At 46.9% G+C, this 13359-nt stretch overlaps 1 protein-coding gene across 2 annotated transcripts in view; it reads left to right on the top strand.

The window, feature by feature from the left end:
• Positions 1 to 13359, top strand: part of TPP2 (tripeptidyl peptidase 2) — a 596335-nt gene that overhangs the window by 507754 nt on the left and 75222 nt on the right. For both annotated transcript variants that reach the window (XM_078658083.1, XM_078658084.1), the window contains one exon: positions 7473 to 7569. In XM_078658083.1, the coding sequence (XP_078514209.1) occupies positions 7473 to 7569 (97 nt within the window). The remainder of the gene's footprint in view (positions 1 to 7472; positions 7570 to 13359) is intronic.

Raw genomic sequence — 13359 nt, 5'->3', positions numbered from 1 at the left:
TGTTGCAACACCTGCCAGACCAATACAAGGAAGGGGCTGAGATGCTTATACAAGAGGGCAAACTCATTTCCAATGCTGCTATCAAGTGCGCCCTTGACGTTGCTGATACAGCGGCTAGGGCAATCAATACTAGCGTGATGCTCAGGAGACAGGCTTGGCTCCGAATTTCCGGGTTCAAGCCCGAAATACAGACAACCATCCTCAACCAACCAGTCAACCCCGACAGGCTGTTTGGTTCTGAAGTCGACACCACACTGGAAAAAATGAAAAAAGATACTGAGACTGCCAAGTCCATGGGGGCTCTACAGTCACAGCAGTTTCGTGGGAACACTTTTCGTCGCTCAGGCAATCGGGGTGTTACCAGAGGCCATATGTCACAGCAGTCGCAGTTCAACAAAAGTGGGGCGCAGTCATCCTACCCCAAACAGAGTAGAGGTGGATACCGGGGCAACAGCTCAAAGGGCAGAGGCAACAACAGTTCCCGTTCCTCTGCCACCAACAAGCAGTGACTCCCTGTCACTGCCCCCCGACCACCCAACACCTGTCGGGAGGAGACTCCAGCGGTTCCTGTCAGTGTGGTACTCCATCACCATGGACAGGTGGGTCAAGCAACTTATCCAGTTCGGCTATTGTTTAGAGCTGACAGACACTCCACCCAACATGCCCCCAAAGCAACGTCCTATGTCACAAGAGCATTTGCACTTATTGCAGCAGGAGCTTCTGGCCATGCTGCAAAAGGGCGCGATAGAGCTCGTGACGGTGGAGGAAGAAGGCACAGGGGTATATTCCCTGTACTACTTAATCCCGAAAAAGGACGGCACACTCCGACCGATTCTAGACCTACGGCACCTAAACCGGTACATCCTCTCAGAACATTTCCACATGCTAACACTGTAACAGGTTCTTCCACTGCTGAACAAAGGGGACTTTCTCGCGACCTTAGACCTCAAGGATGCCTACTTTCACATCCCACTCCACCCCTCCCACAGGAAATACCTCAGGTTCACCATTCAAGACAAGCATTACCAATTCAAAGTCCTTCCTATCGGGGTGACCACAGCCCCCAGAGTATTTACCAAATGTCCTGCGACAGTGGCGGCGCACCTCAGGAGACAGAACGTCCATGTCTACCCTTACCTGGACGACTGGCTTGTTCAAGCAAAGTCGGCCCAGCAGTGCGCGGCCGACATGTCCCACACCATTCACCTTCTTCACAGTCTGGGGTTTTCACTCAACTATCCGAAGTCGCACCTTCAGCCAGCGCATATGCGGCAGTATTTAGGCGCGACGATAGACACGTTGGCGGCTACGGCTCAGCCGAACCCAGCGAGGATAAGCAACATGCAGTCGCTAATCCTACAGTTCAGACCTCAACACTCACTGCCTGCAAGAGTGTTCATGCAGTTGATAGGCATGATGGCCTCCTGCATCTTCATTGTCCCACACGCAAGGCTCCATATGCGTCCGCTCCAAGAGTGCTTGGCACGTCAGTGGAATCGGGCTCACGGGCAGTTGAAAGACCTAGTGTTGGTGACCGGTCGGGCATACAGCTCTCTGCATTGGTGGAATCCACACAACCTTTGCAAGGGCCGACCGTTTCAAGAGCCTGTGCCACAGATTATCCTGACGACGGACGCATCTCTCCAAGGGTGGGGAGCTCATGTGCTCCACTACACGGTGCAGGGACTGTGGACAACGCAGCAACAGAAGATGCACATCAACTACCTAGAACTGATGGCAATCTTCATGGCACTCAAGTCCTTCAAAGTACATCTGTGCAACAAAGTCGCGTTGATCCGGACGGACAACATGACAGCCATGTACTACATCCAAAAGCAGGGAGGTACACACTCTCCACAGTTGTCTCATCTGGCTCAGAGCATGTGGAAGTGGGCCATTCAGAGGAACATCTTCCTCATGGCGGAACACCTCCCGGGCAAAGACAATCAAATGGCGGATCTGCTCAGCAGGTACAGCCACCAAATGCACGAGTGGGAGATACATCCATCAGTACTCCGCCCGTACTTCCAGCAGTGGGGTCATCCAGGGATAGACCTGTTTGCCACAAAGGAAAACGCAAAATGCCAAAGCTTTGCCGCCAGGTTCCCTCACCCACAGTCGCAGGGCAATGCGATATGGATGAACTGGTCAGGCAGATTTGCGTACGCTTTTCCACCAGCGCCTCTCATCCCACTGGTGGCAAGGAAACTCAAACAACACTCGATGACGCTCATCCTGGTTGCTCCAACGTGGGCACGCCAACCATGGAACACCACGTTTCTAGAACTCTCCGTGGTGCCGCATCAAAGGCTGCGCCTCACACCGGGGCTTTTGACGCAGAACCATGGCGACATTCAGCATCCAGATCCGCAACAGCTCAACCTGGCGATCTGGCTCCTGAAGTCTTAGAGTTTGGCTACCTTAATCTGCCTCCTGAATGCATGGACATCATCCGGGAGGCTAGAAAGCCCACTACCCGAGCTTGCTATGCAGCTAAATGGAAGCGGTTTGTCATTTACTGTACTACCCACAATATCAACCCGCTAGATGCATCCATTCCAGATATCATCTGCTATTTGTTACATCTCTACAAATGCAATCTGGCATATGCTTCCATTCGGATACACTTATCCGCCATAGCGGCTTATCTCCAAAACAGGCAGCATCTCTCTGTTTACAGAGTGCCGGCCGTTAAGGCCTTCCTGGAAGGCCTAAAGCGCGTCATCCCTCCCAGGACCCTGCCAGCTCCTGTGTGGAACCTCAACGTGGTCCTCACCAGGTTGATGGGCCCACCTTTTGAGCCTCTCCATTCCTGTGAGATTCAATTCTTGACATGGAAAGTGGCTTTTCTCATTGCCATCACTTCTCTACGGCGAGTCAGTGAGCTGCAGGCGCTCACTGTCCAAGAGCCATTTATTCAAATTCATCCCAACAGGATTGTGCTGCGCACTAACCCTAAGTTTCTTCCAAAGGTGGTGTCGCAGTTTCATATCAATCAAACCATTGAACTGCCCGCATTCTTTCCAAACCCAGAAACTGTAGCTGAAAGAATGCTCCACACTCTTGATGTCAAAAGAGCGCTGATGTACTATATTGACAGAACAAAATATTTCAGAAAAACACAACAGCTCTTTGTTGCCTTCTCAGCCCAGCACAAAGGCAACCCCATTTCCAAAGCAGGTATTGCCAGATGGATCGTTAAGTGCATTCAGATTTGCTATCACATGGCTAAGCGCACTTTAACGGTCCCCCCCAGGGCCCACTCCACTCGCAAGTTGGGGGCCTCCATGGCGTTCCTAGGCAATATTTCTTTGGAAGACATATGTAGAGCAGCCACATGGTCTACACCACATACCTTCACTAAGCATTACTGTGTAGACGTCCATTCCAAGCAGCAGGCAGCTGTAGGGCAGGCTGTTCTTCGAACACTTTTTCAGGCTTCTGCAACTGGCATGGGCAGCCGCCGTTAGTGGGGGGACTGCTATGTATTCTATGCTATAGATATGAATTCAGCAGCCCACATGCCTCGAACTGAATATGCTACTTACCAGTATGTTATGTTATGGGTTTTTTATGCATCTGTTCTTGGCATGTAGGGCTGCTGACATTCATATCGCCCGCCCTCCTCCCCGGCGCCCGTAGCGGTTGCAGACTTCTTATTCTTACACATACTCTTACACATGGTCATCGTTTACACTATTGCACTCCATCTTTGCCACAATGGCTAAAAACAATCTAAGGATGGAGTCGATGCCCATGCGCACTGTAGTCCAGGGGAGGAGCCACCTATCTCGTGATACTTCGAAGACTCTTCCAGGACAACAAGGTGCAATCATCCGGACCCAACACTAGGCGGCGATCTATGCTATAGATATGAATGTCTGATTCAGAAAAGAGGGTGGTGATGAACAGAGTGCCTGAATTAAGCAGACCACTCTTACCCAGTCCAAAGATCAGGGCTTGATCCATCACCGTTTTTTAGCTCACTGCACCATCCCAGCTCAGAACTTGGCTATATGCAAATTAGTCTGTTCCTGTCCCAGTGCATGATGGGAACAGGGCAAACCAAACTACCAAACCAATTCTTATACTGGGAAGGAAACAAGCTTCCGGGGACCGGTTTCTGCCATTTCAGGCGTCGTCGGCCCGGCTTGCTTGAATCCTGATGGTGCAATGAGCAAGGGACTCACATCTGAGTATACCCTTCCACGCTTATGGTGGACAAAATGATTCAGAAAAGGGGGTGGTGATGAACAGAGTGCCTGAATTAAGCAGACCACTCTTACCCAGTCCAAAGATCAGGGCTTGATCCATCACCGTTTTTTAGCTCACTGCACCATCCCAGCTCAGAACTTGGCTATATGCAAATTAGTCTGTTCCTGTCCCAGTGCATGATGGGAACAGGGCAAACCAAACTACCAAGCCAATTCTTATACTGGGAAGGAAACAAGCTTCCGGGGACCGGTTTCTGCCATTTCAGGCGTCGTCGGCCCGGCTTGCTTGAATCCTGATGGTGCAATGAGCAAGGGACTCACATCTGAGTATACCCTTCCACGCTTATGGTGGACAAAATGATTCAGAAAAGGGGGTGGTGATGAACAGAGTGCCTGAATTAAGCAGACCACTCTTACCCAGTCCAAGGATCAGGGCTTGATCCATCACCGTTTTTTAGCTCACTGCACCATCCCAGCTCAGAACTTCTGAATCGTTTTTGGCCACTATAGGTGTGGCAGGGTATACTCAGACATGAGTCCCTTGCTCACTGCTCCATCAGGATTCAAGCAAGCCGGGCAGACGAGGCTGAAATGCCAGAAACCGGTCCCCGGTAGCTTGTCTCCTTTCTGGTGAAGAATTGGCTTGGTAGTTTGGTCTGCCCTGTTCCCATGATGCACTGGGCCAGGGACAGACTAATTTGCATATAGCCAGGTTCTGATCTGGGATGGGGCAGTGAGCCAAATAACGGTGATGGCTCAAGCCCTGATCTTTGGACTGGGTAAGAGTGGTCTGCTTAATTCAGACACTCTGTTCATCACCACCCCCTTTTCTGAATCGTTTTTGGCCACTATAGGTGTGGCAGGGTATACTCAGACATGAGTCCCTTGCTCACTGCTCCATCAGGATTCAAGCAAGCCGGGCTGACGAGGCTGAAATGCCAGAAACCGGTCCCCGGTAGCTTGTCTCCTTGCTGGTGAAGAATTGGCTTGGTAGTTTGGTCTGCCCTGTTCCCATGATGCACTGGGCCAGGGACAGACTAATTTGCATATAGCCAGGTTCTGATCTGGGATGGGGCAGTGAGCTAAATAACGGTGATGGATGCCCTGATCTTTGGACTGGGTAAGAGTGGTCTGCTTAATTCAGACACTCTGTTCATCACCACCCCCTTTTCTTAATAGATATGAATGTCAGCAGCCCTACATGCCAAGAACAGATGCATACTGGTAAGTAGCATATTCAAAACCGTAATCTGAAAATTGGTTTTCTGCAAACACAATTATCATTTGCACATCAACCGGTAAGGTTTTCAGATTTGTTTTCCTCCCCATAAAATAGATTTTTCATCACACAAAATGGGCTTTAATAACTAAATATATTCTGAAATATTTTTAAAGTTCACCTATTAGCTGTTTAAATGTGTGCTAGAAAAAGAAACTTGCACCTCACAGCTTTTCATTTCACACTCTTTGTACAGCACGTTAGACAGTTCGCCTTAGAAAATCACGGAAACTTGATGTCAAAGAAATAAAAGTAATTGTAAGAAGACATATACCGACTTCTGCCCTCTGAACATAGTAAATGTGACAAGTTAAAAACAAAATGTAAAGGCATATTTATTGCTCCTTCACTTCCTGAGTGTACAGCATGTCTATTATTTGTCAGCTTGCCAGAATGGGTGAGTAGACCCTAAATATAGCTCACCCTGATAAAATCTGACTTGCCATAGCAAGTAGATTTCCCCAGTGGACATAAGGTGTGCCCTACTACGATTAAAATTTAATGAAAAAGGAATAAGAAGCTTCAGGCAAGCTGTGAAGCTGTGTTTCAATCCAGAGGTAACTCAGCTAAACTGCTGATTAACAAAGTACTTTGACATAGTGGCTAGCAGACTTAAGGACTTATAAAATAGGTGCAGGAAGTATAGCACACAGCTAAGACACCTTTGTCAATCACAGAGGCAGCCCGTCTAGAATCAGGTCAGCTAATATCAAGACCAGCACTCTGAAGCACAAGCACTTTATTACCCTCGATATGGATTGCACAGACAGTGAAATTGTCTTCGATGCGACTTTTTAACTTAAGAGTTAACCACTTTTAAATGTAATTGTAAAAAGATAAGGCTGTACACAATTTTAACCTCTACGTTTAATGTTTTGTCTTTTTTATATTGTGAGTTTTAATTAACTGTACAATAAATTCAAATTCAGTCCTGGAATTGTTAGTAATTGCAAATGTGAGTACTTCATAGTACTTTCATACGGCTTATATAAGAACTTATGTTTGTTAATGTAAGGGATGAAGACCTATATTAGATTTACTAACTTATTACGCTGTTGTTTTGCTTTCAGTCAGGTCAAGTGTTGGCTTCGAAATGTATCCTATACTTAGTTCTTCCAATGTGGAAAGGGCTCATGTCATCTTACCTTCAGACTAGCTGTGAACGTTGACCCTGTTATCCCATTTAACCAAATACATGTTAAAGGGGAAAGCCATAGATGAAGTTGTGAAGTGCACATAGAGTAACTGTGTAATTCAATTATCTCTCCATATTTCCCACAGCACTAACAGTTTGTCTATTTTACAGAGTTATCTTTCCTAGGCAGTGTGTCTATGATTAAAGACACAGGCACTCTTGATGCAATACATATTCTGATCTTGCATTTAACAGTGATCTGTAAGTTATGGGCTTGGGGCTTTTAAAAAATGCACTGTTAAGTTGTGTCCTTAATGTATATGATATGTACATGGAAACATTCACTGTAGTTTTTCAAGACACTTCAGGAAACCTGTCCACTTTTGTCAGCTATGCAATACATTTGAGGGCCATCCAGTGTGCCTTATGCAGACTATACAATATACACAAGCTTTAGAGTATACATTCCCAATGAGTTGAAAAATGTAATGGATTTGGCTATAAAAGTAAGGATCTGTTACTAAGCCAAATAGCAACACCTGTGGTTATCTGCTTTTTTTCAGTTTTCCCTACCAACTTTCCAGTTTTTGTTCAAAGCATCTTCATAATGCTCACTTGTTACATTTTTAATTTTGAAGTGAGGTCGATGGCATGTGTATTGCACACCTCCTGGACTTGCTCTTTAATTGATAAGATTGAAATATTAATGTTCTTCTGGATTAAGAGTATTAACTGAGCATAACATTGTGTGTAAGATGCAGGCATTTCGTGAATACGCATGACCACTTGTATGGTGCTGCTTCTGTTAGCATAACTTTTTATTTTGTCAATTACGTTTGTCTAGGTTAGATACCAGTGACCTATATAATGAACTGAAGGAGGCTTATCCTAATCACCTGCCCCTATATGTTGCAAGACTCCAGCAACTTGATTCTGAGAAGGTGAGCCATTACACATTCTTAAGTGATGTAATTTGTTCAGAAACCTAATTTGTGTTTTTCCAGTGTGTTTATGCCCTTTCCTTCTTTTCAAACCTAGTTGTGAATTTTTGTGCCCAGCAAGTGAAATGCTTAGCCATGTACCCTGGGAGTTACACATCTCCCAAAGTGACCAAAATGTGTGGACCTGATTAACCTTCATAATATAATGGAGAATCTTTTCAAAATTGTATTCCTGTTTTTAACCTTGCACAGCACTCTTGGAGCAGCACTTCTGGCTGTACAATTGCAATAATTCAATCTTTTTTTTTTTTTATTCTTGGCACTTTAAACTCTTTCCAACATATTCCAGGATTGGAGATAGAACAGTAAATAAGCCTTACTTGGCTATTTAGTGAATGTTGTCTTTTCCCCTTATATTCTACAGGTGAGTTAAGAGTATTACATTGGCCTTCCCTGCCAAGACTATAAAACATATCAGCAGCACACCAGACATAAGCAAGGATAGATCTCTTCCTGACCTCTCCACGCCTTACTATGCCCACCTCAGCGGTAGAAATTGGAGTAGCTGCACTCTCTAATCACTCACCCATTATCATTACACTGTCTTTACCTGGCTTAGTCCCTTATTGTTGTACATGGCTGCTTCTTAACCAAAAATGACTGACCTGCGACTCCAATGGCTACCAATGATACACCTGGTGCCCCTATTGCCTTATTGTGGGATATGTTGAAGTCAGTTCTCCGGGCGGTGCTGCTTTATATCTATTGTTGCCCTATGTAACAGGGACAGAGGGAACAAGCAAGCTCAATTAGAGGGCATCATAAGAGACTTAGAGGAGCAGCATAAGCGTACAGGTTCACTCTGTGTGCAATACAAGCTTACAGCGGCTCGCAGACAACTGAAAGCTCTGGATATGGACAGGGCAGAGTATATCCTGTTACGCAGAAAGCAGAAATATTATACATGGGGTAAAAGAGCGGGCCGTTTATTGGCCCACTAGCTCCGGGCTCAAACCCTACACTATGGATGACTGAACTGATATTAGGGTGTGACATGACAACCAAATTGCGATGCATTTTTACTCGTCCTTGTACATGGCTGACACACTTGAATCGAACAATGCTGAAAGCTACTTTTCAAAAACACAGCTGTCCCTTCTCCCTCATGACGAGGCATCGAAACTAGACAAACAGATCCATCCTTTTGAGGTCCTTCTGGCCATTAAACACCTACTATTGGGCAAAGCACCTGGCCATGATGGATACACTAATGAGTTTTATAAAGCCTTTGCCCCTCTGCTGGTCCAACAGTATAAATCTTTCAGTACCATAGGCACACTTACCGACACCATGAAATTGGAAACCATAACAGTCTCTCCCAAACCTGGTAAAGATCCAAAGCACTGCTCCTCATGCCTTCCCATCTCGCTGTTAAAGGACGGCAACATCTTTACCAACATCCTGACTTTCCGCCTTACCCCTTACATGCAAGACATTGACCTGATCAACCTGGGTTTATACCCGAAAGGGGATGCAGTGGCAATGCTAAATGCATCTGCCATCTCCTGGACAAAACACGACACTCCTGACTACCTGCCCTTCTATTATGTATTGACGCAGAGAAGGCGTTCAGTTGTGTGCACTGGACGTACCTTCAGGTGTTACTAGCTAAATTCAGTACATGGTTTCATCATTGGTGTAGCTATGCAGGTCCCAGAGATACAGTCAGGGTAAATGGGATGATGTCACAACCTTTCGACGTAGCAAGGGGCACTCCACAAGGATGCCCCCTGTCTCCATTATTATTTGCCCTTTACATGGAGCCATTTGCAGAGCCAATACGATTAAACCCTCACATATCTGGCATACCAATGGTGAGGGGGGTGAGGAACACAAGTTTGCTCTCTATGCTTACAGTGTCTTGATTACAGTTGCACACCCATTCATATCCCTACCTTTGTTAATGCTTGAGATGGATGTATTTGGGCAAGCATCAGAGTTTTAAGATTGGTTTACAAAAATCTTGGGCCCTCAACCTTACCATTCCCAAGACTAATCCAGTCAAGCTTAAACTTATTTTCCCCTTTCCATGGGCGGCACACAGGGTTAAATACCAGGGCTTGCAAATCCATTCCATGACAGATGTACAGTTGACACTAACTATGCCATGCTTCTCGCTAATACCGGGTCTGATCTTACAGCATGGAAAGGCAACATGCTTTCCTTACTGGAACAACTTGCGGCGGTCAAGATGACCCTGTTGCCCAAGAACCTCTACATCATGCAAGCTCTTCCACCCCCCCCCCAATAATCCTGGCAAACTGCAGCAACTCATTGATGACTCCTATATGCTTGGAAAAAGGGTCCGTATTGGGAAGAGACATCTATACCTCGCTCAAACAGAAGGTGTACTTGTTATATGCCACCTGGTGTGATACCGTCAAGCGGCTCAACTCAGATACCTGGTAAAATGGGCTAGACCACGTACTGAAAAGTATTGGTTTTTCATTGACCAGTCGGTTTCTGGAAGATTCCTTGACTACCCAAGCTATCCCGGAAACCAGGGGTTTACATATCCCCTGTCCGAGCAACAATGGGGGTGTGGGATAAGGTGCAAGTTTAGCGCCAGCTCTCTACGCACGTTTCCCCTCAAACTCCAATAATTGGGAACCCAGACTTTCCACCAGCATTCCGAGGATCCTCCTTTATGCATTGGCAAGAGGCTCATTGCAAGAGAATTGGGGACAGTCACGATTCACGCCATGAAAGCACTGAATGACTGGGCGGGGCAATGAAACCTGACAGATTCTCGGAGACACCAACACCCGACAGATAATATATACTCTTATTATTCAGGGGCTCACCGACTGTATGTGCATCTGGATCGCTTCCTGGTCTCTACTACTTTGCTACCACATGCCACCTCCACGCACTATCTGGGACGTACACACTCTGACCACAACCCCCACACTTTAGACCTCAAATGGGACCACACTCGATCCCTGATCCCGACTTGGCGGCTGCAGCCTGATGGCGTACTAGACTCGCCTTTCCGTGACTCGCTAGCCACTGCTGTTGCACAATATTTTGAAGATAATGCAGGACCGACCTCTACGCTCCAAATTGAATGGGACGCCTTTAAGGTGGTGGTGCAGGGCCAAAGTTTACATACACAGTCAGGCATGCGTAAGCAATTGGAGGGTGATTTGTTGTGAGTGGAGCAACGGTTGACTGAGGTTGAACAGGAGGAGACTGGAGATGCTGTAGATGCATTGTCAAGCACACATGAGGAGCACTCCCGCCTGCTAGACATATTACACTGTATAAATTATGCAGCACACTCTGAAAGGACCCATCGCCAGGGCGATAAGGCGGGCAAGCTCCTCTTGTGGCTAATCCGGCAGGAGCTATTGTCCCCTCTGGTCACATCCTTATGCACAGCGCAAAGGGTTCTGGTATACACCCAGAAAGTCATTCATGATGAATTCGTATCCCATTATGATGAGCTGTATAAGTCCCGCACGCAGGTTATGCCCCTTGAGGTTCCGAATTTTCTGGCGGACCTCGCTCTGCCACACGCTCTCTTCTTGCAAGAGGAAATCAGAGACAGCATTTTTTCCTTGTCTAACGGCAAGTCTCCGGGACCTGACTGCTTGCCGGGGGAATTCTGTAAAGCGTACTCCAATATCTTGCTACCGACACTCTTGCATCTATATGCCAAAGCCATAGAGGACTCCTCGCTCCCACCCACACAAAACAAGGCAAACCTGATTTCTTTGCTTAAGCCGGGTCACAACCCGCAACTTCCTGCCTCTTACAGCCCACTAGCGCTCCTTAATACTGATTACAAAATATTCGCATCGGTGCTAGCCAAATGTTTGGCCCCATTAGTGAAGACTTTAATTCATCCTGATCAGAGTGGCTTTGTACCGGCTAGGAGCACATCCCTCAACATACGCAGGCTGTTCTGTGTGCACGCTTATGCCCCGAATGTCTGGCCACATTCCGGATGCCTAGTGCTTGATCTGGAGAAGGCCTTTGACTCTCTGGAATGGCCTTATATCGCGGCGGTACTACGCAAAAACAATTTAGGAGAAAGCTACATCCACATGGTGAGTCTTCTTTATCAGTGCCCCACAGTACGGGTCTGACACCTTGAGAGTTAAAAGAGGGACACGGCAGGGCTGTCCGCTATCTCCCCTGCTCCCTGGCGATGGAGCCCTTGGTGGTGTTACTTAGAGCTAGCGGAGATGATTGGGGCATATCGCTAGGCGACGGCACACGTGGTATCACTCTATGCAGATAATCTGCTCTTGTACATCAGAGACCTACAGGCAATACCGGTCATAGCAGACATTTTCCGATAATTTGAACATATGTCATGTCTTAGAGTGAATTGGGCAAAGTCTGGCATCTACTCTTTTACTGACACGGTGGCCGAAACGGACGTCAGTATTAATGGATCCAGTCTGGCCTGGCACTCCACTATGTTTAGATACTTAGGCATCTACATTTACAGATGTATTAGATGGCAACCTTGTGAGAGCCATAACAGCAATCAAAGCGCAGGTGCGCTTTTGGAAAACGTTGCCCTTGACTGTAATGGGTCACAGCACTTTAACTAAAATGATTATCTTACGGAGGCTGCTATATTATTTTCAAATCTCCCCGTGTACGTCCCTGTTGGTCTTCTTCGCAGCCTGGAAGGCATTCTTCGAGACCTGATCTGGAATAAAGGCAGGCCACGCATAGTGTTAAGTAAGCTATATGCGCCCACAAGCAGTGGGGGCCTCGCAGTCCCGAACATGGAACTCTACTGTCTAGCCTCGCAACTGCAATGGGTATCAAGGTGGATGTGCAGGAGGTAACTGGCGGACACTGCGACCGCGGCACCCCGTGGTCAGAGTCCCAGCTACACCATTTCTTTCATCCCATAACTAAACCTCCCTGCCCGCCCCAGCTCTATGTGGCAATGGCCCAAAACTGCTATCCGAGGAGCCTCTACCTGACCCGTGATATGTATCCTTATGCTCTGCTGATACCGCTTTTCTAGAGGCAAAGAGAAAATATCCGAAGCCGAGTTAGTGACATGGCACGAAGCAGGACTTGACGCAATAGGCGACTTGTATGCGGAGGGTACTGTCCTTACATTTGATACGCTGTCCGCAGAAAATGATCTACCTGTAGGCCAGTTCCTCTTGCATGCTGCAATAATACGTACCTTGACTGCGGCCTGGGGAGACATAACGATTGAGCCCCGCACACATACGCTTATCCAATACTTACATGTAATGGGTCGCACGTTGTGCACTGGTTATTTGAGGCCCTGCTGACGCACACATTGACGCAGTTGACGAGACTCCGCGAGAGATGGGCGGTGGATAGAGGACGGCCATGGACTGATAAAAAAAGTGGGCTTCACTACTGGCTGGATCCACATGTGTATCACGTAATTCGAGATTTAAACTTAATCAGACTTATATTATACACAGGGCATACCTCTCACCGGAGAAGATTAATGATGATTTTCATCTCAACACCTCCGCCTGCCCCTGATGTCATCTGTTGGGCGCGGATCTGCTACATATGCTATGATCTTGCACCTCATTGCAGTTATATTGGCGTACAGATGTAGACACACTGGTAAAATGCACTCAGGCGCCGTTGCAGTTTAACTGGGAGACGTTTGTATTGAGACTGTATCCGCGGACAAAAAACAATAAAACAATATCCAGATTTAGAGATCTGGGTTTGATCACGGCCAAGCGCCTAGTTTGGAAGCGCTGGAAT

Source organism: Lissotriton helveticus, chromosome 8 (genome assembly GCF_964261635.1).
Source record: "Lissotriton helveticus chromosome 8, aLisHel1.1, whole genome shotgun sequence".
Lineage (NCBI taxonomy): Eukaryota > Metazoa > Chordata > Amphibia > Caudata > Salamandridae > Lissotriton > Lissotriton helveticus.
Note: the sequence above shows the minus strand (reverse complement) of the source record. Positions and strands in the feature narration are given on the sequence as shown.